Here is a 25933-nt window from a genome sequence, read left to right on the forward strand (position 1 = left end):
CTGAACTAAGGATAAACTCCGATAAGCTTCGATTTCATTGTAGATAAAATAACTCTCTGATGTACCGATTCATACAAAGAATAAATAATAAAGAATTTTAAATAATATTAGATTGGTGGAATCAAAGACGCACTCACCTCCATAATTCAAAACACTATGATTTCTCATATTGTAATCTTTTAAAAATTTCAATTTTTATTTATTTGGGCAAAGAAATGAGGACTCATTTAATTTGGGAAATAGTCTAGTTTCGTGGTTCTTAAGAATATGCCATAAATGTTAATTGATTAATTAATGGATAATCTATTCCAGCTGCCCGACGACTTCTTTTTTATTGTCCTAATTCTACCTTCTTACTTCTTGTCGTATTCTTCTTTCTTCTTCCCTTTTCTTTCAGATTTTATGTGACTATTATCTCATACACCTAAGAAGAATAATGATACCTTATGAGACCGGGAAAATAAACAAGATGATCTTATAATTTTTTCAATTTTGTGATTTTTTTGTTAGTATTCGAATTTAGTTTTGGTTCTATAAATTATGTTATGTTTGGTTTTTGGTATTTTCTACCAAAATGCTGATATGATGTCGAAAATTGCTGATCTAACTCGCACTGAGAAATGCTAACATTTCTGGCTATACGTTCAACACTCCATAAAAAAAAAAGACTAAAAGCCAAAATACCATAAATTACAAGACCAAAACTCAAATTTTAATACTTACTGAATCAAAACAAAAAAAAGTAAACTTAGAGAACGATTTGACTATTATCCCTAAAAAAAACCCAACTAAAGCTACCGACTGTCAAAAATTATATTAAAATTTAACGTCAGAACATTTCTCACAGAGCCCGGGAATTCCTACTACACTAGATCTTTTAATATGTATATTTTGTTAATTTTCACTTTGAGTTGTTCGAGATATATTATAACTTTATTTCACAACCAAGAAAGTGTCCAAGTCCACAATTCTAACATATCAAATTTCTGGGTTTTCATAATATTTTTTTATTGCACCAAACCAAATAGAAAAGAAACGTGAATACAAGAAAAATAGTACTGCCAGCGATACATATGAGCGTTCTTATTCCATATCGTTAAGCTCTATCCTTATGCACTTGACAGCAAACTTTTTCTGGATTTGTTGACGTAAGAAACATAAATGTTATATTCTAAAACACCATAGTTCGTATAAGGGTCGTACGAATAAGTGTTGGTGATGGCATATCCACGCGCCATGCGAAATATTCCGGTGCCGCCAACCACGGGCAGCTCACGCTTAACGTTCATTATCTGATTCCTTCCTAAAATGGAGAGCGTGCTTCCATTATACTGGCCAGACGTAAAAACAAAGTTAAGATACATGGCTAAAGCCGAGGTCTCCAAGTCAGCGGAAGTGATCAGACCTTGAGCCCTGCCTAGTTTCTCCGAATCTTTATCAGGCCCGGCTGTCAGCAGATCATCCAACACTCTAACTTGGCCGAACGTGGTCGTTGAATTCGAAGTGATGGAAGCTTTCGCAACCTCGTACACGGTTGGTTTTTCGCCACCTAGGACGTCTTGAACAAAGAAACGTACCTCGGCTACCTCTTCTTTCCCACTGCATATGTTTTGAAACCATTCTAACTCTCCATTTGGCCCTTGTTTTCTGGCATAAGAATTTGGTATTGATACCATCAATGGGGAAAGCATTAAGATCACGGCTATTAGGTTGGCCATGTTTGGGTTCTTGACAAAATAAATTTGAGAATTTGCTTGGAAAGATTATTGATTTGGTCTGGCAAGTTGGTAGATGATAACTGGATTATATAGGGAAATTTAAAGCAACAAGGGGCAATTAACTAAGCCACATTTTCTACGTCCAGTGGCTATAAAAAAATCTGGACAACGAGATTTCACATATTCTTCATTAAGATATTCAATTCTGAACTCAACAGCGGAAAAAAAAAATAGGAACGAGGATAGTATGGTTTAAATAGAATATTTTAAAACATAATCATAATAAATAAAAAATTATTACGATCGGGAGAAGGGATTGTTGTCTCTAAAGTTTGAACTAATATTCGATGAGCCAAATTTTTTAAATTTATTTATTTATTTATACATCCGTATTACCAAGGTCGCATCCATTGTCTTTTCAGAATGTTTCATATATGCGAATATCAATGGTGGCTATAGCTAAAAGTTGAAGTCTCGAGAGGCGCATTCGTTATTATATGTAAGGGTCGGAGTTTTGTGCAGATTTATATATATATATATATATATTATCATCTCTGAAGGTTTTGGCCTCTAATCAATTTTTTTTTCAAAATTATCTTAGCATCCCATGTGATGTAAATTTCATTTCGTTTCCTCAATAGTTATTTCAACATCTTTCTTTCTTTTTTTCAACATTTTTCTCTAGTAAACTCTACATATAGAATAAATCACCTTTTAATTTATTTATCTATAATTTTAGATGTCACGACCGAAAATTAAATCAAAATTTTGCAACCGTTCTTTTGTAAAAACTTATGAACTGATCCAATTAATTGAAAAATAAATGTAATATATATCTAAACAACAAATAATATTTAGGAAAAGTACAATTTAAGTTATGTAAATCGTCTTTTATTGGGTTTTAGTCTTGTAACTTATCACAATTTGGTTTTCATCCAATAACTTAAATTTTTATTTTGTTTTGGCACTTGTTTTTGCCCGAAACTAAAAAATTCACTAGATATTTCTTATTTGATATTAATACTATTATATGTTCATGTAACAAGAATAAAGTGTATATTACACAAATTAAATTTACATAAACAAAAAATTTGGGAAACCACAAAGAGTTTTGCTCCCATTTTGAAGTCACTACAACAAAAATGACTTTTCGCAGCGCGCAAATTCTCTTTCTGGGGGGCATATTGCACGCTGCGAAGTTGCAAGCTGTTGAAAGTTCAAGATTATCCGCGGCGTACATGTGCACGCTGTTAATACTATTATCAACGGCATGCATATATACGCCGTTAATACAACTATCTGCAGCGTGCAATGTACGCCGTTAATATTCATAAAACATCTAAATATTAGCGACGGTTTCTGACAAAACCGTCGAAAATCGGCGACGGTTTAAAACCGAAGACGCCGTCGCTAAATTAGCGACAATATTATAATTTAGCGACGGTGTTTGGTTAAAACACCGTCTCTAAATTTCGCGACAGTCTAAAAACCGTCGCTAAATTTTGAGCAAAAATTAAAAAAAAAATTACTTTTATAATTTAATAAATTTTAAAAAAAAACTACAATACAACTATGATAAATTAACTGATAATGTTAACTAACATTTAAAAAATTAACCAAAAATTGAGACAAAAAAACCTACCTAAACTGAAATTAAAATCGTATAAAAGAGAAAAATTTTAAGTGTTGTGAAGTGGTGTGGAAGAAAGTGGAAAGAAAATCGAATATTTATAGACAATTTGTGACTATTAACGACGGTTTTCCATTTTCCGGCACTGAATTAAAATTTCGCACTCATTTTCCGCACCGTGCTAATAATATGCATGCCGTGAATAATACTATTGACGGCGTGCGATTAATGCAGGACGTTAATGTCTAAACACGATTTTTTTAAAAAAAATGATTTACTTTTATCAGCGCACATAAACATGCACGCTGTTAATAATACTATTAACGACGTGTCTTTATTGTGCGCTGCGAAAATTGCATAGGTTATTATGCACGCCGTTATTTCTGTCAAGTGCAACAATATTAACAGCGCACATATGGGTGCACGCCGTTAAAAGTACTATTCCCAGCATGCTTTTAATGCACGCTGTTGATGACGTGCTGCGAAAAATCATTTTTCTTGTAGTGAGTATTTGAGGTCGTGTTGCTATTTGTTTTCTTTTCTTCTGATAAGATGAATTTTAATTTGAGTAATACGAGCTTAATTCTCGACATATGTGCAACGTAAGTGAAAATCAGTACCAAATAAATCATATTAGATGTATTTAATGGTATCAGACATGAAAAAAGGGACAAAAACCCAAAAAAAAAAATATCAAGGTTATTATATTAAAACCAAACTTACAAATTACAAGGTCAAAACTCAAAACAGGCCAACTTACGGGACTAAAACTGTAATTTTTCCTAATATTTATATATTATAGAAAAATTACATATTTGTTCCTATATATCTACATTGGGGAAATTATGTTTTTTCGATTATTGGGAGATTTATTATTAGTTCATCTAAATTGTTCCTAATATTCAATTGAGCCTAACTTGATATTGATGCAATCACAATTTTTGTGATTTAGACCACGTTTCAATTGTTCTATCAAGTAGAAATAATTAATGCACCAACAATCCATATATCAATAATTGAACTCTTTACAATCAATGAAAATCAAACGCATGACATTGACTCATATACTAATTGTAGGAGAGTGTTTACCAAAAGCTATAACTAGTAGTAACAGTGCATCTCTAATCTTTTAAAGTATACAACAACTCAATGACCATGTTTCGATTTTTATATAAAAAAAATAGTTTTCTTACTATGTTTATTCTTTTCATAGGCTGGTCCTTGCCTAATCTTATCCTTGATTAAAATTGTCACATGATCAATGCTTGTACATTAAATTAAATAAAGATGCCCTTAAAAAAATGCAAAGCTGAGACCGCCCTGTCAAATACACATATATTATACACAAATATGTTTATGTTTATATATATATATATATATGTTAGAAATGAGTTCTTCTCTCATAAAAAAGATAGAAAACACGCATTACCAATGATATTAAGGTGATTGGAAGAACAACTGCGTCGGGAGTTAACTCCCTATTTCAATATCAATATATCGTGTGTATCTCCTATATTTTTATAGAAGTTGACATATATGTTAATGATTCAATTATTAATATTTGACCACATCATAGGAGAGGAAATACTCTCGATGTAAATAAAATAATTCAACTAAATGTATGTTAGATAATTAATACTGTGTCTCATACAGTCATCTACAAATAATCATCTACAAATAAAAATATTTATAAAATTTTATGTAATAAATCGAAATATTTATTGATAAAAAATGTATCACTGACTTGTATCCTACAATCTTATACGGACTCAGATATTTTAAGTAGGAATACGGACACATTCATTTATTGGTACGAAGTTTACATGCATGTGTCCTCGTACTTATCTATTCACGAAATTATATATATTTATATTTCTTTGTATTTTATAATATATAATGCAGAAACTTGTTTTTATATTGTTTCTTGGGTTTATTTTTTACGAATTGCTCGGGGCATGTATGTATCCACACACGACGTTAAATTTCCTAGAAATCGGCGGCATAATCTGACCAGTGTTTCGATGCCTAACCTACGTAAAAATTAATCAGTTGAAACTCCCATAACTTTGAGATTTTGAAGGTATATGGGTTTATTATAAAAATAGAAAAAAGGAGTAAGAAAATTTTAATGGCTTTGGTGGAGACTGAATTTTCTTTCCAATTTAAAATAATAATTTAATATTTAATTGTTTAAAAATAAATTCCGATATCGCACATGATTTAGAAGCTGGGCCCCTTCAACAATTGATACTTCAGTTTTAAACAATTGAGGTCTCAATTACTTCGGGAGATGCAGTTGTTACTTGTTAGAATTACATGATCTTAACAAATGAATGGATAATATAATATATTTTTCTGATTAGGATGTAAACGAATCGATATCGTTTACAAGTTTTTCAAGTATGCTAGAAAATTATATGATTCACATTCGAAATTATTGAGTTCTAGCCAAACTTGAACATATTCAAAAAATTCCGAGTCAAATTGAGACCAAATTATTTTGGAGATAGTTGACTAACGGTCATCCACGTTTAATATTTCACTAATATAATATTATTTTTTATTAAATAAATTTGAGTCAAGCTTTTATTTTTGAGAATTAGTTTGAAGAGCTCTCAAAATACTAAAATAGTTCGAGATGAGCTCAAGTCAGTCCTTAAGCATTTCATCTCAAACATGCTTGCTTGAGTTCTTGATAATCAGCTTGATTTGTTCCTTTTACATTTCTATTATCTACTTACTCTTTTATGCGTTGTAATTAATTCTACCTTCTTATTCTTGTATTTTTTTAAAAAAATTATTTAACTATCTCCGGTCTCCTTAGAAACCAATGATACCTGTAAACCCCAACTGACCAGACCAGTACATGAGAAATTTGAAGCTTATTTAACCTAAAATCTAGGGGCAAACAAATCAAGCTAGCTTACGAGTTTTTTTAGCCAACTCAATAAAATATTGAATTTGAGCTGAATTTGTATATACTCGAACTTTTTTAGTCGAATTCGAGCCTCTATTATTTAATTAATGTTCACTAGAGCTCATGACTCATGAGCTTTAAATATATTTCAGTTCTTTTTATTCATGATTTTTTAGCAATAATTCCAAAATTCCAATAGTTCAAAAACACACTAGAATATTTCAAGTTGAGATCACACTAGAGTTCAAATTCAATCCGAATTCAAGGAAAAAAAATTAATTATTTGAAATTCCACATAAATTTTCTTAATATTCTTTGTCATCTCTACTCAAATCCATGCCTACTTCTCATTTGTTTGATCACTGATAAGCCCAAATTTTATAGAGATTTTAGAGATTTTGTTTATAATTATTTGTGCTTATATGTAATTATTATCCTAATTATGTGCTTATCTGAATTAGTTTTATAATATTTGTATATTTGAATAAAAGAAGAAAAATCTTAATTTGGAAGATAAGATGATTTTACAAAACTTCAAAGAAAACAAAATATCAAAAAAAAAAAAGGAAATAAAATATTTTATATTTTATTATCTTGAGAATATTGAAGTTTTTGAAGAAAATCTGTGCAGATCTTGATAAATAAAATCTCTACAATTTTTTGAATGGACATGTGCTTCAAAGAGTTGGAGGATTAGGCACACGAAGAAATATCAAAAGGCGGTGTACATGACCATCAAAGAGGAGGCACAAAAAAGAAAAAAAAAATCAGCGCAGAAGGGGGAAGGAGGAAAGAAGAACAGAGAGAGAAGAAGGCAATAACGTAAAGAGAACGGAAGGGAAGAGAGCAGGCAGAGAGAGAGGAGGTAAAGAAAGGAAGGAAGAAAGCATAATAGAGGAGGAGAGAGAAGAAAAAAAAGGAAAAAAAGGACGCAAAAGCGTACAGAGAAGAAAAGGAGGCAAAGGAGAGAGAACGGAAGGGAGGAGGCAGAGGATAGACACAAAGAAAGGAAGAGAAGACGAAAGTGCAGAATAGAGGTGAACAGAAGACAACACCAGAGAGGAAGGCAAAAGGAAGAAGTAGGAGGAATTCCTCAACACACGCCAAAAATCAATGAGAATTCCTCTTATTCCTTCTTTATTTTGTTTTCTTCTATGAAATTAAATCTGAAGTTTTCACTTTTGTTTTGAATTCATGGAATAAATTTCTTTAGGCTAAGACCACAATAGAGCCAAACAATACTTTATTTGATATTTAGTTTATTTTCAGTATGTTATTTTCTTGATTTTAATTATTGATTGACGATTTAATATTTCTTGTTAATAGCATGATCAACTATTTACATGTTTATTGATTAATCACGAATCGAATGATGATTGATAAAATATAGCAACAAAGACGTCATCAACACATGGTTAATCCGACTAGAATTAGTATTCGGTTTCAGTGTGCGGTTTTAGGTAAAAACTGAAATTCCACGAAGATTTAATGCATTTAGATCAAATTAAATTCAATTAAAAATAATTGGACTGTTAAATTTAAATATGTTTATTAACTCGAGGAATCATTTAATAAATAAAATTGGGGATTTCACTGTAATTATCTAGAATTAAATAATTAAATTTTAACATGTGTCAACATTGTAGAGTTTGGTACCGTTGTGTGTCTTAATTCTTTATTTGAAGTTGAATCTCTCATTGATATTTGAATCACTCATTTTTAATTGCAATTATTTTATTTAATAGTTTAGATTAATAATCCATATATCATCTTTTATTTATGTTGTCTATTTTAAGCTAAGTGATATAAATTCTAGTAATTAAATATTAGTCTTTGTGGTATCGATACTTGGACTCATCATCAATTTACTATAACTTGACCTAGTCCGCTTATTAGATTTATTCCCAACCGAAATCGTCGGTCAAGTTTTTGGCGTTGTTGCCAGGAACTAATTTATTTAATATTAGAATTAATTGATTGCTTGAGACTAGAAGATTTTTTTTTCTATTTTTTTATATTTTATTGTGAGGTACTTCGAAATGGATCATCGGGGAGTTTTCACGAAATTTGCCCGACAATACTCGGAATTATTATATGCTGCTTGGGGGAGATTCAATGATTTGGAAAACAAATATCGGTATCATAATTTGTCAAACTACACTCTTATTCGAATTTTCTATATTGGTTTGGATGAGGAAACAAGAAGTTGGGTAAATTATGGAGCTTTGGCAACTGGTGGTCACTTGTTTAATAGAGATTACAACAGTGTGATGCACTTGTTAAATGCTATGGTAGATTTCGACTACCACTGGCATTGTGATCCTTTACTGCAGAGTTAAAATCACCAATATCCTCCACAATTTTTCCCAATTTTGTAAACCAACCATTTGAGCAACAAGAAGAGAGTAGAGCACATTTAGATGAAATCATGGCCCAGTGGTAAAAGATGGTCAATGATTCAGCAGAGATAAGTAAGAAATATTTGGAAATTCACATAAACTCTTTGTGTTTCATAGATAAACAGATTGAGCTTCTAGTGCAACCAATTTCTAATATCCGCCAAGAGAATGAAACGATTTTTGCCGATCAATTAATAACCAATCAGGTATGGGTGAATGATGACAACTCAAACAACCAGGGTTTGGATAGTGATTCAAATCATGTAGAAACTTCACCTGAATATGATCTTCCACAATTATTTGAGTTGGAGGAAGAAGAATTCTTCAAGGAATCCCTATGCGAAGATGAAGTAGAAGTGAAACTGGAGGAAGAAAAATTCTTCAAGGAATCCCTATGCGAAGATGAGGCAGAAGTGAAGTTGGAGGATGTAGAAGAACACAAGTCGAAGAATTTGAACTCATATATGGTCTTAACATATATTCCACCAGCAGATTCTTTATTTCCATCAATGCAAACTCAATAATATTACATCATCTACGAGCTTTATCATGGATTAGATTGTTTTTCCCCTAATAATCAATTTTTGCCGAGTGCTGCTAGAGCGACGAGCTTACAATGTGACTATCATGTCAAGCTTGAGGACACATATAATCAAGACCCATATGTAATATTGTATGATATTTACTATGGGCGGAAGCCGCTATTTGATGACTGCTTCTCCATAGTCAAGCAATAGACAATGAATTTAGCGCTTGCTGGGAGGCAACTCAGTGATTTATTTTATTTTATTTCATTTTTTTATTTTTTACTTTTTATTTGGTTAGTTTAATCCTCTGTGATTTTGGTGTGTGTAGGAAATATTGGAATGAAGTAAGATGATTTAGATTTTGGATTTAACTGTTGAAACAAGATACTACAGGCATGGAGGAATTCTACCATCCCCATGTAGCACTCCATGGAACTTAAAGCTACACTGTTAGGGAAGTGTTCTCTTATTATTATACATCCAACTTTTATATTCTTCTTGAATGGCATGACACTGAGGACAGTGTAAATATAAGTGTGGGGGGATTTGATGTTTGGTTTCACGTCACAACACTAAAAGTGAATGTTGTTGAGGATTGAAAAAAAAAACTGAAGAAAGAGAGAAAAAAAGATGGGGGAAGATGAACGAAAGTAGAAGGAAGTTGAAAAGGTTAGATAGAGGATTATGAAATTCAATAAAGAGATGAAAGAGTGCATTGTATCATTAATTGTATATTTTCTCTCATTTTGAATCTTCCTATCTTTATTGTAGCCGTGAGCCATGACCTAACATTATAAACTTGAAAATACCTATTGACCGAGTCATATTCCTCCAACATTTAGTAGAGAAATGAATAAAAGACAAGCTTATGGAGAGTTTCTTTTAAAAAAAAACTCAAAACATATGAGCACTCCTTGAACTAAAATACCTTTGAGGAATATGAGTTTTGATTTCCACACTACACATGTCTCATTATCTGGATCTTTTCTAGTGAATGATTGAGTTTTAAAATTGTAACGAAAGTGAATCTTATGATTTTCGAAGTGTGATATTCTGATTGAGTGTGACGGGATTTGGAAGGTTGAAAAGTGTTGATTGTTTCAATTTTGTGTTGAATCATTGAATATTCCTCGGCTATATTTTTATTCACTGATTTGTTCGAGGACGAACAAAGGTTAAGTGTCGGGAAATTGATAAGCCCAACTCTAATAGAGATTTTAGGGATTTTATTTTATAATATTTGTGTTTATTTGTAATTATTATCCCTAATTATGTGCTTATCTGAATTAGTTTTATAATATTTGTATATTTGAATAAAAGAAGAGAAAAGCCTTATTTGGGAGATAAGATGATTTTACAAAACTTCAAAGGAAACAAAATACCAAAGGAAAGGAAATAAAATATTTTATATTTTATTATATTGAGAATATTGAAGTTTTTGAAGAAAATCTGCGCAGATCTTGATAAATAAAATATCTACAATCTTATCTACAATTTTTTTGAAATGGACATGGGCTTCAAAGAGTTGGAGGATTACACCCACGAAGAAATATAAAAGGCAGCGTACGTGAACATCAAAGAGAAAACACAAAAAAGAGAAAAAAAAAACCAGGGCAGAAGGGGGGAATGAGGAGAGAAGAACAAGAGAGAAGAAGACAGTAACGTAAAGAGAACGGAAGGAAGAGAGCAGGCAGAGAGAGAGAGAGAAGAGGGAAAGGAAGAAAGGAAGAGAGCAAAATAAAGGAGGAGAGAGAAGAAAGGAAAGAAAAAGGGAGGCATAAGTGTACAGAGAGAAAAAGAAGGCAGAGGACAGAGAACGGAAGGGAGGAGGTAGATGATAGACACAGAGGAAGAAAGAGAAGGCGGAAGTGCAGAACAGAGGTGAACATAAGACTACACGGAAGACAACACCAGGGAGGAAGGCAAAAAAAAAAGTAGGAGGAATTCCTCAACACACATCAAAAATCAATGAGAATTCCTCTTATTCCTTCTTTATTTTGTTTTTTTCTATGAAATTAATCTGAAGTTTTCACTTTTGTTTTGAATTTATGGAATAAATTTCTTTAGGATAAGACCACGATAGGGCAAACAATACTTTATTTGATATTTAGTTTATTTTCAATATATTATTTTATTGATTTTAATTATTGATTGACGTTGGTTTAATATTTCTTGTTAATAGTTTGATCAATTATTTACATGTTTGTTGATTAATCACGAATCGAAAGATGATTGATTAAATATAGCAACAAAGATGTCATCAACACATGGTTAAACTGACTAGAATCAGTATTCGGTTTCAGTGTGCGGTTTTAGGTAAAAACTGAAATTTCACGAAAATTTAATGCATTTAGATCTAATTAAATTCAATTAAAAATAATTGGACTGTTAAATTTAAATAGGTTTATTAACTTGAGGAATAGTTTAATAACTAAAATTGAGGATTTCACTGTGATTGTCAAGAATTAAATAATTAAATTTTAACACGTGTCAACATAGTAGAGTTTGGTACCGTTGTGTGTCTTAGTTCTTTATTTGAAGTTTAATCCCTCCTTGATCTTTGAATAACTCGTTTTTAATTGTAATTATTTTATTTAATAGTTTAGATTAATAATCCATATATCATCTTTTTATTTATGTTGTCTACCTTAAGTTAAGTGTTATAAATTCTAGTAATTAAATATTAGTCTCTGTGGGATCGATGCTTGGACTCATAATCCATTTACTATAACTTGACCTAGTCTGCTTGCTAGATTTATTCCCAACCGAAATCGTCGGTCAATCTCCCCCACCTACGAAATAAATATAGTGGAGTATATCAAATGCAAAGTGGCATTGCTTCAAATAAGACAAGCACGTATGATACTAAGGGATGCCAAAGGCCAGGACCATGAGAACCAAACAAAATGTTAAGAGAGGGAATTTCGATGTGAACACAATTTTCTGGATCTGCACCAACGACATAATAACTATTACATTTACTTATCAGCCAAGTCAATCTGATATCCTTTAACAAGAAATGTTCAAAGCTAAATGAAACAATCTTTCGCTAAAACTCTTTATAGAATCATATATCCATTACTCCATTTATCTCAAGGAAATAGGAATATGTAAGAATTTATTCATGTTTAAACTTAATAACATGATACTAAGTGCGGAAAAATAGATCGAATGTTACTCCAGCCATTTAGTATGAAGAAAGCCTTGAACACCTACTTCAATTTCTTCCGATTGTTTGATAATCTTCTAAACACTACAAAACTCATAATTGATGGTACTGTGTAACTTTTGGTGTGTCTGCTTAGGACCTCAAACGCCATTATTTATAGATGTTCTCTAACCACCATGAAGAAAGAATAGATTTGGCGAATGTTGATGATGTTCATTTCTAATATGATAAATAAATCTCAATATATTTATCATCTAATTAATATAAATAATAATATTCTTTATTTTCATTCCTTTTAAATATGAGACGTTTCTCATATTTATCGTAATAAAATATGTTGACCATAAGACGTAAATAAAATAATCTTACATTCTCTCACTTGGTCTTCATATTTCAAATAACTGAATAATCAAGAAATCGATCACCATCATTCAAATTTAAAAAACAAATAAACCAATCATGGCGATACGTACGTACTCTTATACTGGGTATTATCTTCCATGCATCACATGTATTGTAAGGCCCGAGAATTTTATCCTATTAATCTGAAATGATTTGGGGATAATTGATATGATTATAGACGGAAAAGATCGGACCGGGAAAGATGAGATAATGCATGAAAATGTGCGAGGAACAGTAACCCTCGCGCATATGCGCGGCACAGATGCGCGCATATGCGCGACATGGGCAGAGGACCTCGCGCATATGCGCGAAGTGAGTCGCGCATATGCGCGAGCCTGTACAAGCGAAGTCCAGAGGACCTCGCGCATATGCGCGGAGATGAGTCGCGCATATGCGCGAGCTACCGAGAAGCCGAGCACCGAGACCAGTAGGTCTCGCGCATATGCGCCGATGATGTCGCGCATATGCGCGAGACGTGTAATAGGCGGAATGAGCCACTCGTCCTCTTGCATGTACGTGGATGTATATATATATATATACACGAATCCTTCCACCTCAGAAGAAAGAAAATCGAGAAAAGGTTTCTGAAAAAGGGTTGAAAATCCTTACGCCTTTATATTTCAATCTGTCCGTCAGATTTTGAATCCGACTTCGGTACTGTGTTCCTATCGACGTAGACTACAACTGGACGTAAGTTTTGCTACGTTTTGATATGATTTGAAATTATGGTATTGTCAGAATCTGATATGATTCTTATATGACATTCTTGACATGTTAGACATCGTATAATCGAAACCGGACTGAAGAATAGATATCATATGGAATTGTTATGATTTTCAGAGTTGAGTTGATTGAGATTTGATATCAGAATTGAATTTTTATCAAATAGGAGATGTTATAATTGATATCTGACTGAGATGATATTGCTGGGTATATTGAGACTATGACGTTGTGCTGTTGAAACAGAATTTGATTGAATTCTGATTATATCCAGTGTTGTTTGAATTGTGTATTGATACCGTACCCTCGATATTTTTATTGTCAGATTGAGTATTGACAGACTTTGAGTTCGAGATTTCGACAGAGTCAGAGTATCAGAAAGAAAGGTATAAATTAATGTTGAGTTGGGATTGCACAACTCGAGTGAGGTTTGACTCGAGTTTCCCTAAATCACATACTTAGTTTATTACATTGACATTTGTAATTGATGAGATTGATGTTTGTAGTCTATTGATTTATAGCCACTGCATGTATTGACTACTGATTCGCTAGTCATCGGCTGATTCGCCTAGTCACTGTATGCATGTATTGACTGCTGACTCGCTAGTCATTGGCTGATTCGCCAAGTCACCGGCTGATTCGTCTAGTTATTGGCTGATTCGTCTAGTTATCGACTGATTCGTCTAAACTTTGGCTGATTCGCTTAATTCTTGACTGATTCGTCTAATTATTGGCTGATTCGCTTAATTCTTGACTGATTCGTCAATTCTGCGGCTGTTTCGTCCAGACACTGGATATATGAATTATATCGATGCCGTTTAGGGTTGATTCATTCCTATCGACTGAGATTCGATATAATTATCAATATCCAGACAATGGGATCCCTAGATTAGAGTTGAGTCGAGTCTGAGACGACGCGTTGTTTGAGTCGAGTCTGTGATGACTAGTTGATTTACAGATTTATATCATTCATGTTTGTTGATTGGCTGCATGTGAATGATATTTGTTATATGCTTTTGTATATGTTTTTATATGATTGCATGTTTACATTGTTTATACTGGGATTTATTCTCACCGGAGTTATCCGGCTGTTGTCTTGTTTTGTATGTGTGCATGACAACAGGTGGGACAGGTTCAGGGTCGAGGAGATGAGGAAAGATCGTGATTAGAGTGGAGGCTCCGGACTTGGATTAGAGATAGGGTTGGACACTTGATATTAGCTGTTAAACCTTAGTTGAATAAATGTATGTAGTACAGGACTTGTACTTTTATACTGAGATGTATATATGTTTTATTTCACTACGTTCCGCGTTTTAAAAAAAATTTAGACCCTGTTTTATAATTGATTAATTAGTCCCAATTATGATTAAGAACATAATTAGCAGTCCGGGTCCCCACAACATGTATCATATTGCCTAATATAACTTAATGAATATTCTTTATTTAAGGTCCTACTTTTGTGATATTTATCAAATTATTGAATGTGTACACCAATAAAAAATATGAGAAAAACTATCATAACATAGTTTCATTAATAACTAAATTTGTTGTTATAACAAAAATTACACATATGAACCAAGTCCCATACTTTCTACATCTTCCTTAAATTTATGTGGCGGCATGCCTTTAATCAAAGAACCAGCAATCATCAATTCAGTGCTAATGTGTTCAATAACTATTTTCTTATCCTTAACAAGTTCTCTTATGGTTAAATACTTAATGTCGATTTGCTTATTTCGATTTTCACTTTTGTTATTCTTAGCTAAAAACAACTGCTGAATTGTCACAAAACAACATCAATGGCCTAGAAATGGAATCCACGATTCTAAGCCCCAAAATTAAATTTTTCATCCAACATTATCTGAGGTTGCCTCATAACAAGATACGAACTCAGCCTCCATAGTGGAGGTAGCAGTCACAGCATATTTTGCGCTTCTCCAAGATATAGCTCTACTGGCTAGCATGAAAATATATCTAGAAGTGGATTTTTATGAATCAATGCAGCCGGCATAGTCTGGATCAGAGTAGCCAATCACTTCTGAATTCTCAGTTCGTCTGAATATAAACATATAGTATTTAATCCCTTGAAGGTACCTCATCAATTTCTTTGCAGCTTTCTAGTAGTCCATACTTGGATTACTCTGATATCTACCCAATATTCTAACTATATATGATATGTCATGTCTAGTGAAAACATGGGCATTCACCAAGCTTCTAACAGCAGAAGCATAAGGAATGTTCTTCATGTGTTCCGTTTCAAAGACATTTTTAGGGAATTAGTCCACATTAAATTTGTCACCCTTCACAACGAGAGCCACACTTGACAAACAATCCTTCATCCAAAATCAATTTAAAACTTTGTTGATGTAGTTCTCTTGAGAAAATCCTAAGATTCTAGAGATCTATCTCGACGTACCTTGATGCCAATGATATAATATTCATCATCCATATCCTTCATATCAAAGTTTTTATATAGAAATTGTTTTACCTCATATAGCAATCTCTTATTATTTGTTGCCAGTAATATATCATCTACATATAGGATAAAGAAACAAATCTTTCTCCCACTGACCTTTTGATATATACATTGATTCATGATTTACTCTACAAAACCAAATGAAGAGATGAGATCATGATATTTTAGATGCCACTAACGGGAGGCTTGTTCCAATTCATATATGGAATTCTTAAGCTTTCACACCAATTGCTCAACATCAATAAAGAAAAACCCTTATAGTTGTTTCATGTCAAGCTCTTCCTCTAGACACAATTTAGAAACACCGTTTTCACATCCATCTGTTGCAACTCATGGTCAAAATATGCAACTAATTCCATAATTATTTGGAGAGAATCTTTCTTAGATACAGAAGAAAAGGTCTCCATATAGATGATTCATTCCCTTTGAGCGAATCTATTAGCAACGAGTCTTGCATTATATCTTTTAGTATTGTCCAATGAGTCTTTCTTTGTTTTGAAGACCCACTTACATCCAATGATCCTTTCACCATTAGGCAATTGAATAAGATCCCAAACTCGATTTCATGCCATCGAATTCATTTCTTCCTTCATGGCATCATACCATAATTTCAATTCACTGCAACTTATAGATTGTGAAAATGTTTCAAGTTTATTTTCGGCTCCTATATTAAAGTCAAATTCTTGCAAATACACAATATAGCCACCATGTATTTCTGATTTTCTTATTCTAGTAGATCTTCTTAATTTGTCTGTCATCTTGAGGGGCTTCTTGATTAATAATTCTTTCTTGTTCCTCATTAAAAGTTTGATCGACTAGATTTTCATCAGCATCTTGTGGATCTTCAACAAATGGTTGTCCATCACACATTGGGGATTGAGGGGTGCGAAAGACAACCAATTTATCACTTGACCGAGAGGGTTGATCACTAATGTGATCTTCAAGCATTAAATCTTGGAGGTTATCACTCCAACTAATCAAGTTATTCTCAAGAAATTTTGCATTTTTTGACTCCACAATTCTAGTGTATTAATGAGATGGACAATAGAATTTGTACCCCTTGAATTTTTCAGCATACCCAATGAAATATCTGTTTATGGTTCTTGGGTCCAGTTTTTTTCTTCTAGGTTATAAATTCACTTCAGACAGGCATCCCCAAATACGTATATGTTGCAAACTCGGTTTCCAACCTTTCATATTTCAAATGGTGTCTTTGCAACAGCCTTGGTTGTAAACATTATATTACAAAACACCATATTCGGCATAAGGTTTGTAAGCGTAAGTGTTGTCGATAACATATGCATGTGCCATGCAGAATGTTTTGGTGCGGGGTTTCTTCCTAAAATAGTGAGCGTACTTCCATTGTACTGACCAGCCGTAAAAACAATGTTAATTTCCATTCCTAAAGTTGTTGTCTCCAAGTCTATGTAAATGATCATCCTTTGCCCAGTTTTTGGGAATCTTTATCAGGCCCCGCCATCACCAGATCATCCAATACTCTTACTATGCCGAAGTTCAATGGTGAAGTCGAAGAGATTGCAGCCCTCGCAACCGCGAACTACAGTTTTGTTTATGCCAGCTTGTATGTCTTGAAGAAAGAAATGGAGCTTGGCTACCTTAAATTTTCCACTGACGTTCTGAAACCATGCTAACTCTTTATTTGTTTTCTTGGATACGAATATGGTGTTGAAGAATGATTCAAAGTTAGTGGGGTTAGTTGGTTGATAGTCCATGTTCTAGTTTGTTATTCACGTATCCATGTTATTTCTATTTAGTTGAATTAATGGAAGTAGTGGGTAAAGTTAGTTTGTTATTTTGTAAGCTTATATATATGGGCTAGTAGGTTGGACATAGGTTGTGAAAAAAATTTTATTTCCGTAAAACAGAGTGTGCTCCTCTTTACTTTAATATTTTCACTTTTCTAAAAGGGAAACACCGGCCCTCTTCCCAACATATGGTATTGATATCATCAATTAGGAAAGCGTCAAGATCACAAATATTAGGTTGGCCATATTTGTTTTCTCAGAGAAATCAATTTGAGAATTTACTCGGAAAGACTAGTAATCGGGTATGGGAAATAATTGGCAGAGAATAATGAAATTATATTGGGATAGTTAACTAGAAGCACGACAATGAAGCACGGGAAGCCCTACTTTCTTAAAAACACACACGGGTCATTTTCAAAATTTCCCCGTTTTATTTTTACCAAGTGGGAAACTTAAATCGAGAAAACTAATTTATGCGTGTCATAGAAATAAATCACAAAAGTCGTGATAACGAGACTAGAATTGTTCTTTATTCAGATATTCAATTCTCAGGAAAAAAGATTTTGAACAAAGGTGGTTAATTTCAAATTAAAATATTTTATAATCATATGCATATATATAATATTTTAAAAGATATATTATAATCAAATTAGAACTTAATTAATCTAATGAAATAAATTAAATCAAAAATGTTATAAAAAAATATTAATTAAATTAGTGAATACAAAAAATGATTTAGTAAAAAAGAGTAAAAATTAACTGCAAATTATTTAATGAAAGTAATTATTTTATTAAAATTATTTTTATAAATTAAGTTTAAAAATTAAATTACATTTAATAATTTTTTTTTAACAAAATTATCAAAAACAGAATCTATTTAATACAAAATTAATAAAAATTAAAAGTTATGATTTCCAGATGCCCTCAATATTTTCAGGTCGAGCAGTTTATAATTAGAAGGTCAATCATCTACTGGATAACTTTTATGATAGACTTGTCATGTCTAAGGTCTTGAGCAACACTTACGTGTGGTATTAATATTACAATCACATGCTTCCTCTGTTGGGATACTCTTTTCTCACATCCAAAGCGTAGCAAAAGTACTAAATTAGATATCATAAACAAACTTTCCATTGAGAGTGAATCACCGCAGTTTCAAAGATCTTGCGACGATGAAGACCGTAGAAGTGACGGTGAAATTTTTCTTCAAAAACCTAGTGATGGCCGGAAATTTTGTGCGCAAAATCTTATGTCAAATGACCATTAATGAAATATTTATAGAAGTTGATTCCTTATCACAACAGAATTCCTTCTCCTATTAAGATTCATTATCTTATTTCCACCGGAATTTCTTATTTTCCTTAAATAAAATTCTCATATTATTATTATATCATGTATTATGCTTTTGATGATGCATGATATATTTATTTTACATACACATCTTTATATCTCTGTATAAAATATATGTATACATATAATAATACATCTACACATATACAAATAATATACGCATAGACTTATTTAATTCATTTAATTAACTTATTACTTATTAGTTAATTAATTATGCACCTCTCTAGAGTATTTTATGAGACTTGTACATATTAGTAGTCACTACTATTGTACTATTATTTAATCAGGTGAATTCCAAATTTACTAAATAAAAAATTGTGAACTCAAATAACCACGATCGACGATTCCACAGCGCCAATGTATCAAGGATACAAATCTTGTTATATAATGAAAATAAAAAATTTCGAAGATCAAAATTTCACCGTCCATATTTGGCAGCTGCCAATTTTGTGAATTCTTTCACCAAAACAGACATTTCACTCTCCTTCTTCAATTAACAATTAAGTTAACTTCAATTTCATACATCTTATGGAATAAAAATGTAAACTCATTTATAAGAATTTTGTTTGATCTCCATCAAACTATAGTCGTCAAATTCAATTCCTTGAACTTTGGCTTTCTCAATGGGAACACAGAATCCGATAATTGTGGGACTCTCAATGGTTCAGGAATACAGCTAGCTGTGGATTCACATCTCCATGTGATTCATAATAACATTTATTCTTATTCGGGCTTACCCTAATTAGCCTCATTCTTTTCATCAACACTTTGATCAAGAATGTCAGAACTCATTTCTGATCGCACCCATCAGATCATGGTAAGAGCATCTAGTGGAATCACCTCATTTCGCCTATGTATCACTGATAATCCCTGCAAGAACCTTAACTCATGGTTAGCGTATAGTACGGTATCTTCAAGTCATATATCATGATCGAATCATGCAATCATTGGTATATTAAGAGTTAAGTATGAATTCGATAACGATATGATATATATTTGAGGACTAATAGTGACAAGGTATGTGCAACTGAGGAAACAACTTTCCAATATGCACACGTCTTACCCTGGCCAGAAATTCTTTGCACTATTAACTCATCAGATCACATAGAATATCTTCACCCATAGGCAAACGGTGAATCCCCGAGCGCAATGCATACTACGTATTTTGAAACTACACCCAAGATCACTACCTGATGACCCTCAATGGAGTCGATAAACTGATCAAAATGCATGCTAACACGTAGAGCCTCTGCATTATCCCAGGTCAAAGGACTAATGGTGTACAGTCTGAAAGAGGATTGTTCAATGAATCATCAAATTATCACTCATCTGTATGAATGGATATCATCATGCTCTTATCAATGAAACATGACGTTTACATCAAAGATGTTAGTCTCACGCTCAAGCGAACTTTATCTTTGTTTTAGGTGGTTGATTTGACTAGAAACCTGTTTAGAATATATGGTACAATTTCTAATAAGTTTCATGATCTTACGTTAAGAGACAGATTTCATGGTACCTATTATATATTCAAGGACTTTATATATGATGTTTGCATGTCTATATAGATAAAGTAAATGTCATAATTGGATAAAAACGTAAAATATTATTAAAATAAAGATCTTTTTGCATCAGAGTCAATAAAATCCACGTCACAAATTGACTATGAAATGTCCACTACTCGTTTTTCTTTAAAATGTACTAGAAATTTTTTTTCCTCCTACGTTTTCGGCCGAAAATAAAAATACTAAATAAATTTTTGAAATACTTTTGCACCATTTAAAATAAACCAATCAACCTATTATTTGAAAATCCAAAAGAACGCAATTCAAAATATAAAATCATAAACGTCAACCAAATCTAAAACTAGCATTTTTCAAAATAGCATAACCTCTTAAATCCTCTCAAAAACCACTCAAAAGTATAAAAGTCATAAACGTCATAAACTTTAAAATCATACTAATGCGGAAAAACTAGCAAAGGTCATCGGGTTATATACACCATCAGTCCAGCTAGTTCAACCATCAAAACCTCCATCATCAACAAAATCATGCTCACATGCATCGATCACACCTAGTGAGTCTATTGACTCAGTAAACGACCTTAACCATGATAACAAGTAATACATATACGTTCACAAACAACAGTGAAAGATACTTTTAATAAAATAACTTTTCATGAACATGCATATCTTTAAATATTTTTCCTTTCATCATATACGTATATGTTTTCTCTTTTTATTTAATTCAGATCGTTAATTATAACTTTCGTATTAGCTGTAGTTCGATGAAATCATCTACATATAACTATGTTACCAGGCGGCGGGGAGATCAACGACACTCTCACCCGTCAACTGAGCCTTGGCCTTATATATCATCATAATCATCATATCATCGTATTAGTCATAATCAAGTCACCTCCTTCAATCTTTCATCACTTATAAAAGTTCATGCATATATATATCATTTTTCTTTTAAACCAAGCATGCAACACGTCTTTTAACATTAACATTTCATCACAAAAGCCCATAAACATTTAATATAAATATTTTAACATTCATTACAACATTCAGGCCACTGCTAGGACGTCTAACATCTTTCCGGTGTAAAATGATCGTTTTGTCCCCTGAAACCCTAACTTTCCCAATTTACCCTTGGACCTTAAAACGACGACCCAAATCCATCCAAACTTAACATAACACCTTAAAATACACCCATAAACATTTCTTAGGCGTAAACTTACTTTGCTCGACTAATTTCCCAATTCGTTTTAAAACTTAAACGTATGTCTCGGTTTTTACCCGAATTGACTCGAAACTTAACCAAAATTTACCGAACTTGAACCATAGCTTGTTAACAACTAACCATTCCCTAAGCAACCCAAATCATGCCCTTTAGAAGCCTTAAAGATGCTTAGACAGCTAATGAACTTTCCTTGCCCTAGGTTCGAAACCCTAGCTTGATCAACCTGACATATCCCTCGAATCCAGCCCTTAACCCCCATGTGCAGACCCTATTTGACCATCCTCGGACCACGACTGAAACCTAGGGACGTTGCTGGACCAAGCTTAAAGGACCTAGAACCACAACCCCCCAAACCCGATTCCTAGCATGGCTTGTGCGCCCCTAAGCTCACGGCTCCACCCTTCCCTTGTACCAGCCGCCCCTTTATCCCTATAAGGCCAGGACTCAACCATATTAGGACTCTTGGACGTGACCCTACAGCAGCTAAGAGTCGTGCCCCTCTAGGAAATCCTAGCCGAAAAACCTAACCCATAGAAACCCAAATTTCGTTCATCCTCTTGCCCTCTCCTTTCCAACCTTCAAACAAACACCTAAGGACCCTTAAACATGTTGAAAAACGTCCATTCCCATAACCCTATCATGGAAGCCCCTTTGTTCATCCTTAGCAAGAGTTTTAAAAGATGAAAACTCTAGTTTTGTTCATGTTATGCCATAAAAACGAAAATATAAGATAGTGCATCATATTTTTCATGCAAATATGTATCAATACATATAATACGGTATGAATGCTGAGTGAAAGAAGATTAAGGCGTGCCTTTGCGAATTTTACGAATGAAAAATCAATTTGAGATGCGAAAAACGTCGACGGAGAAGGACGGGACTTGCTGCGTTTTTCTTCAAACCAACGTGAACAATCTGATGTGTGGTATGTGTTGTGGCCGAGAGTTTGAGATAAACAAACCCTAGGTTTCTAGTATAGGGGCGTGAGTTTTTGGGTGTAAAATGGTAGGTTTAGAAGTTTGTTTGATATAAAATACATGGTACAAATTTAGACACATTAATCATAGTATAATAGGCTCGTTAGACTCATTAGATATTAATTAAAATATTATTTTAGATTACTTTGCGAAAATATTACCCGAGTTCCCAAAAAGTCCCTATTTTCGTCGAAAATCTATTACCGGTTTAAAATACGATTCGCCGCATAAAACATCTCAAAAACCATCATTTAGAAAATATCATTTAAAATATACCATATATTAAATAATTAAAATAATCATTTAATAAAAAAAATTTTATTATATGGTCATCAATCTCCGTTCCTCGATCGCGTCTCGAATAACCTTTAAAATATAGTTTTATGCATTCTAATAGAAAATAATAGTTTAAACATGTAAACATGCCAACCACATTCAATAAATGTAATTAAAATAATTTAATTATGTATTTTCTATTTTTCCTAGATTTGCATGCAGAGGGGATTACATTATCGTATTTTGAACCTTACAGATTAGTTGGACACCTACTCTAACATTCTCTTCTTCTCTAGGTATAAATTTTATATTACCTCTAGTTCCTAAAGCAACGAAGGGCATTCACTACAAGAAAAATGATTTTCCGCAGCACATCATCAACAGCGTGCATTAAAAACACGCTGCGAATAGTACTTTTAACGGCGTGCATCAATATGTGCGCTGTTAATATTGTTGCACTTGACAGAAATAATGGCGTGCATTAAAAGCACGCTGCGGAAAGTAATATCCTGCAGCGTGTATTTATGTGTGCTGTAAATATTATATACTTTCAGCAGCGTGCTTTTAATGCGCGCCGTTAATAACATATACATTAACGGCGCGCATTAAAAGCACGCTGCGGAAAGTAATATTATATACTATCCGCAACGTGCAATAATGTGCGCATGTTAATACCCTTTGCATTCACGGCGTGCATAAAAAGCACACTGCGGAAAATGGGTGGAATTTTTAAATTAGCGACGGTTTTGGTAAAATTGCCAAAACCAGTCGCTAATATAAATTTTGCGACAGTTTAAACAACCGTCGCTATATTTAAAGACGGTTTAATAAATCAAGCGACGGTTTTTATTAAATTGTCGCTAATAGCCGTAAATCAGCGACGGTTGCCGTAAATCAGCGACGGTTAAATTTAAACCGTCTCTAATAGCGACGGTTTAATGGAAAACCGTTGCTAATAGTCGCAAATTGTCTATATATATCCGATTTCCGTTCCACTTTCCTCCACACCACTTCACAACACTTAAAATTTTTCTCTCTTATACGATTTTAATTTCGATTTAGGTACATTTTTTTGTTTCAATTTTTGGTTAGTTTTCTTTAAAATTTATTAAATTATAATTTTTTATTTTTACGCACACTATAGCGACGGTTTTTGAACTGTCACGAAATGTAGCGACGGTTTTGAACCGTCGCTAAATTTAAATACCGTCGTTAATTTAGCGACGGATTTTAAACCGTCGCTACTGTAGCGACGGTGTCTTCGGTTTTAAACCGTCGCAAAGTAGCGACGGTTTTGTCAAAAACCGTTGCTAATGTTTAGATGTTTTTTTTAATATTAACGGAGTACATTGCACGCTGCGGATAGTTGTATTAATGGCGTACATATGCATGCCGTTGATAATAGTATTAACAGCGTGCACATGTACGCTGCGGATAATCTTGAACTTTCAACAGCTTGCAACTTCGCAGCGTGCAATGTGCGCCGCGGAATGAGAATTTGCGCGCTGCGAAAAGCCATTTTTGTTGTAGTGATTCATCTTTATATATTATTCAAAAAATATTTTTAACTAATATAAATATTTTTCATATCATATTTTATAAATTGTCTGAAACTATAATCTGATAATTAATTCCAATTTTTGTTCCACCAACCGTCAAAAATTATATTAAAGTTTAGCGTCAGAACATTTCTCACAGAGCCCGGAATGCCTACTACGTACACTAGATCTTTTAATATTCATATTGTTAATGTTCCCTTTGAGTTGTTCGAGATGTATTTTAACTTTGACAACCAAGAAAGTGTCCAGTCCACAATTCTAACATATCAAATTTCTGGGTTTTCATAATATTTTTTTATTGCACCAAACCAAATAGAAAAGAAACGTGAATACAAGAAAAATAGTACTGCCAGCGATACATATGAGCGTTCTTATTCCATATTGTTAAGCTCTATCCTTATGCACTTGACAGCAAACTTTTTCTGGATTTGTTGACGTAAGAAACATAAATGTTATATTCTAAAACACCATAGTTCGTATAAGGGTCGTACGAATAAGTGTTGGTGATGGCATATCCACGCGCCATGCGGAATATTCCGGTGCCGCCAACCACGGGCAGCTCACGCTTAACGTTCATTATCTGATTCCTTCCTAAAATGGAGAGCGTGCTTCCATTATACTGGCCAGACGTAAAAACAAAGTTAAGATACATGGCTAAAGCCGAGGTCTCCAAGTCAGCGGAAGTGATCAGACCTTGAGCCCTGCCTAGTTTCTCCGAATCTTTATCAGGCCCGGCTGTCAGCAGATCATCCAACACTCTAACTTGGCCGAACGTGGTCGTTGAATTCGAAGTGATGGAAGCTTTCGCAACCTCGTACACGGTTGGTTTTTCGCCACCTAGGACGTCTTGAACAAAGAAACGTACCTCGGCTACCTCTTCTTTCCCACTGCATATGTTTTGAAACCATTCTAACTCTCCATTTGGCCCTTGTTTTCTGGCATAAGAATTTGGTATTGATACCATCAATGTGGAAAGCATTAAGATCACGGCTATTAGGTTGGTCATGTTTGGATTCTTGAAAAAATAAATTTGAGAATTTACTTGGAAAGATTATTGATTTGGTGTAGCAAGTTGGTAGGTGATAACTGGATTTTATAGAGAAATTAAAGCACAAGGGGCAATTAACTAAGCCAAGTGGGAAAACTTAAATCAATTTATTCATAATCAATTTTATGCAAGTTGGACAATGTAGAATATTCAACTCTTTTTCTTGCCAGGGGTTTCGTGATGGCTTCTTTCTAAACATTAACTTAAACCGAACCATGCCACATTTTCTACGTCCGGTGGCTGTAAAACTCGATC

The 25933-nt window shown here is 33.2% G+C and overlaps 2 protein-coding genes across 2 annotated transcripts; both read right to left on the reverse strand.

Annotated features, from left to right (window-relative positions):
• Positions 1 to 953: 953 nt before the first annotated feature.
• On the reverse strand, positions 954 to 1793 carry LOC142526946 (dirigent protein 22-like). The gene has a single exon (XM_075631636.1). The coding sequence runs from the start codon at positions 1716 to 1718 to the stop codon at positions 1110 to 1112; it is 609 nt and encodes a 202-aa protein (XP_075487751.1). The 5' UTR covers positions 1719 to 1793; the 3' UTR covers positions 954 to 1109.
• Positions 1794 to 24894: 23101 nt separating this feature from the next.
• Positions 24895 to 25711, reverse strand: LOC142526973 (dirigent protein 22-like). The gene has a single exon (XM_075631672.1). It carries the CDS (start codon positions 25634 to 25636, stop codon positions 25028 to 25030), a length of 609 nt encoding a protein of 202 aa, XP_075487787.1. The 5' UTR covers positions 25637 to 25711; the 3' UTR covers positions 24895 to 25027.
• Positions 25712 to 25933: the final 222 nt, after the last annotated feature.

The sequence above is a fragment of the Primulina tabacum genome, chromosome 15, assembly GCF_025594145.1.
Source record: "Primulina tabacum isolate GXHZ01 chromosome 15, ASM2559414v2, whole genome shotgun sequence".
Classification (NCBI taxonomy): domain Eukaryota; kingdom Viridiplantae; phylum Streptophyta; class Magnoliopsida; order Lamiales; family Gesneriaceae; genus Primulina; species Primulina tabacum.

Coding starts and splice junctions, on each gene's coding strand:
- LOC142526946 (XM_075631636.1), bottom strand. CDS start 1,718: ATGGCCAACCTAATAGCCGTGATCTTAATGCTTTCCCCATTGATGGTA.
- LOC142526973 (XM_075631672.1), bottom strand. CDS start 25,636: ATGACCAACCTAATAGCCGTGATCTTAATGCTTTCCACATTGATGGTA.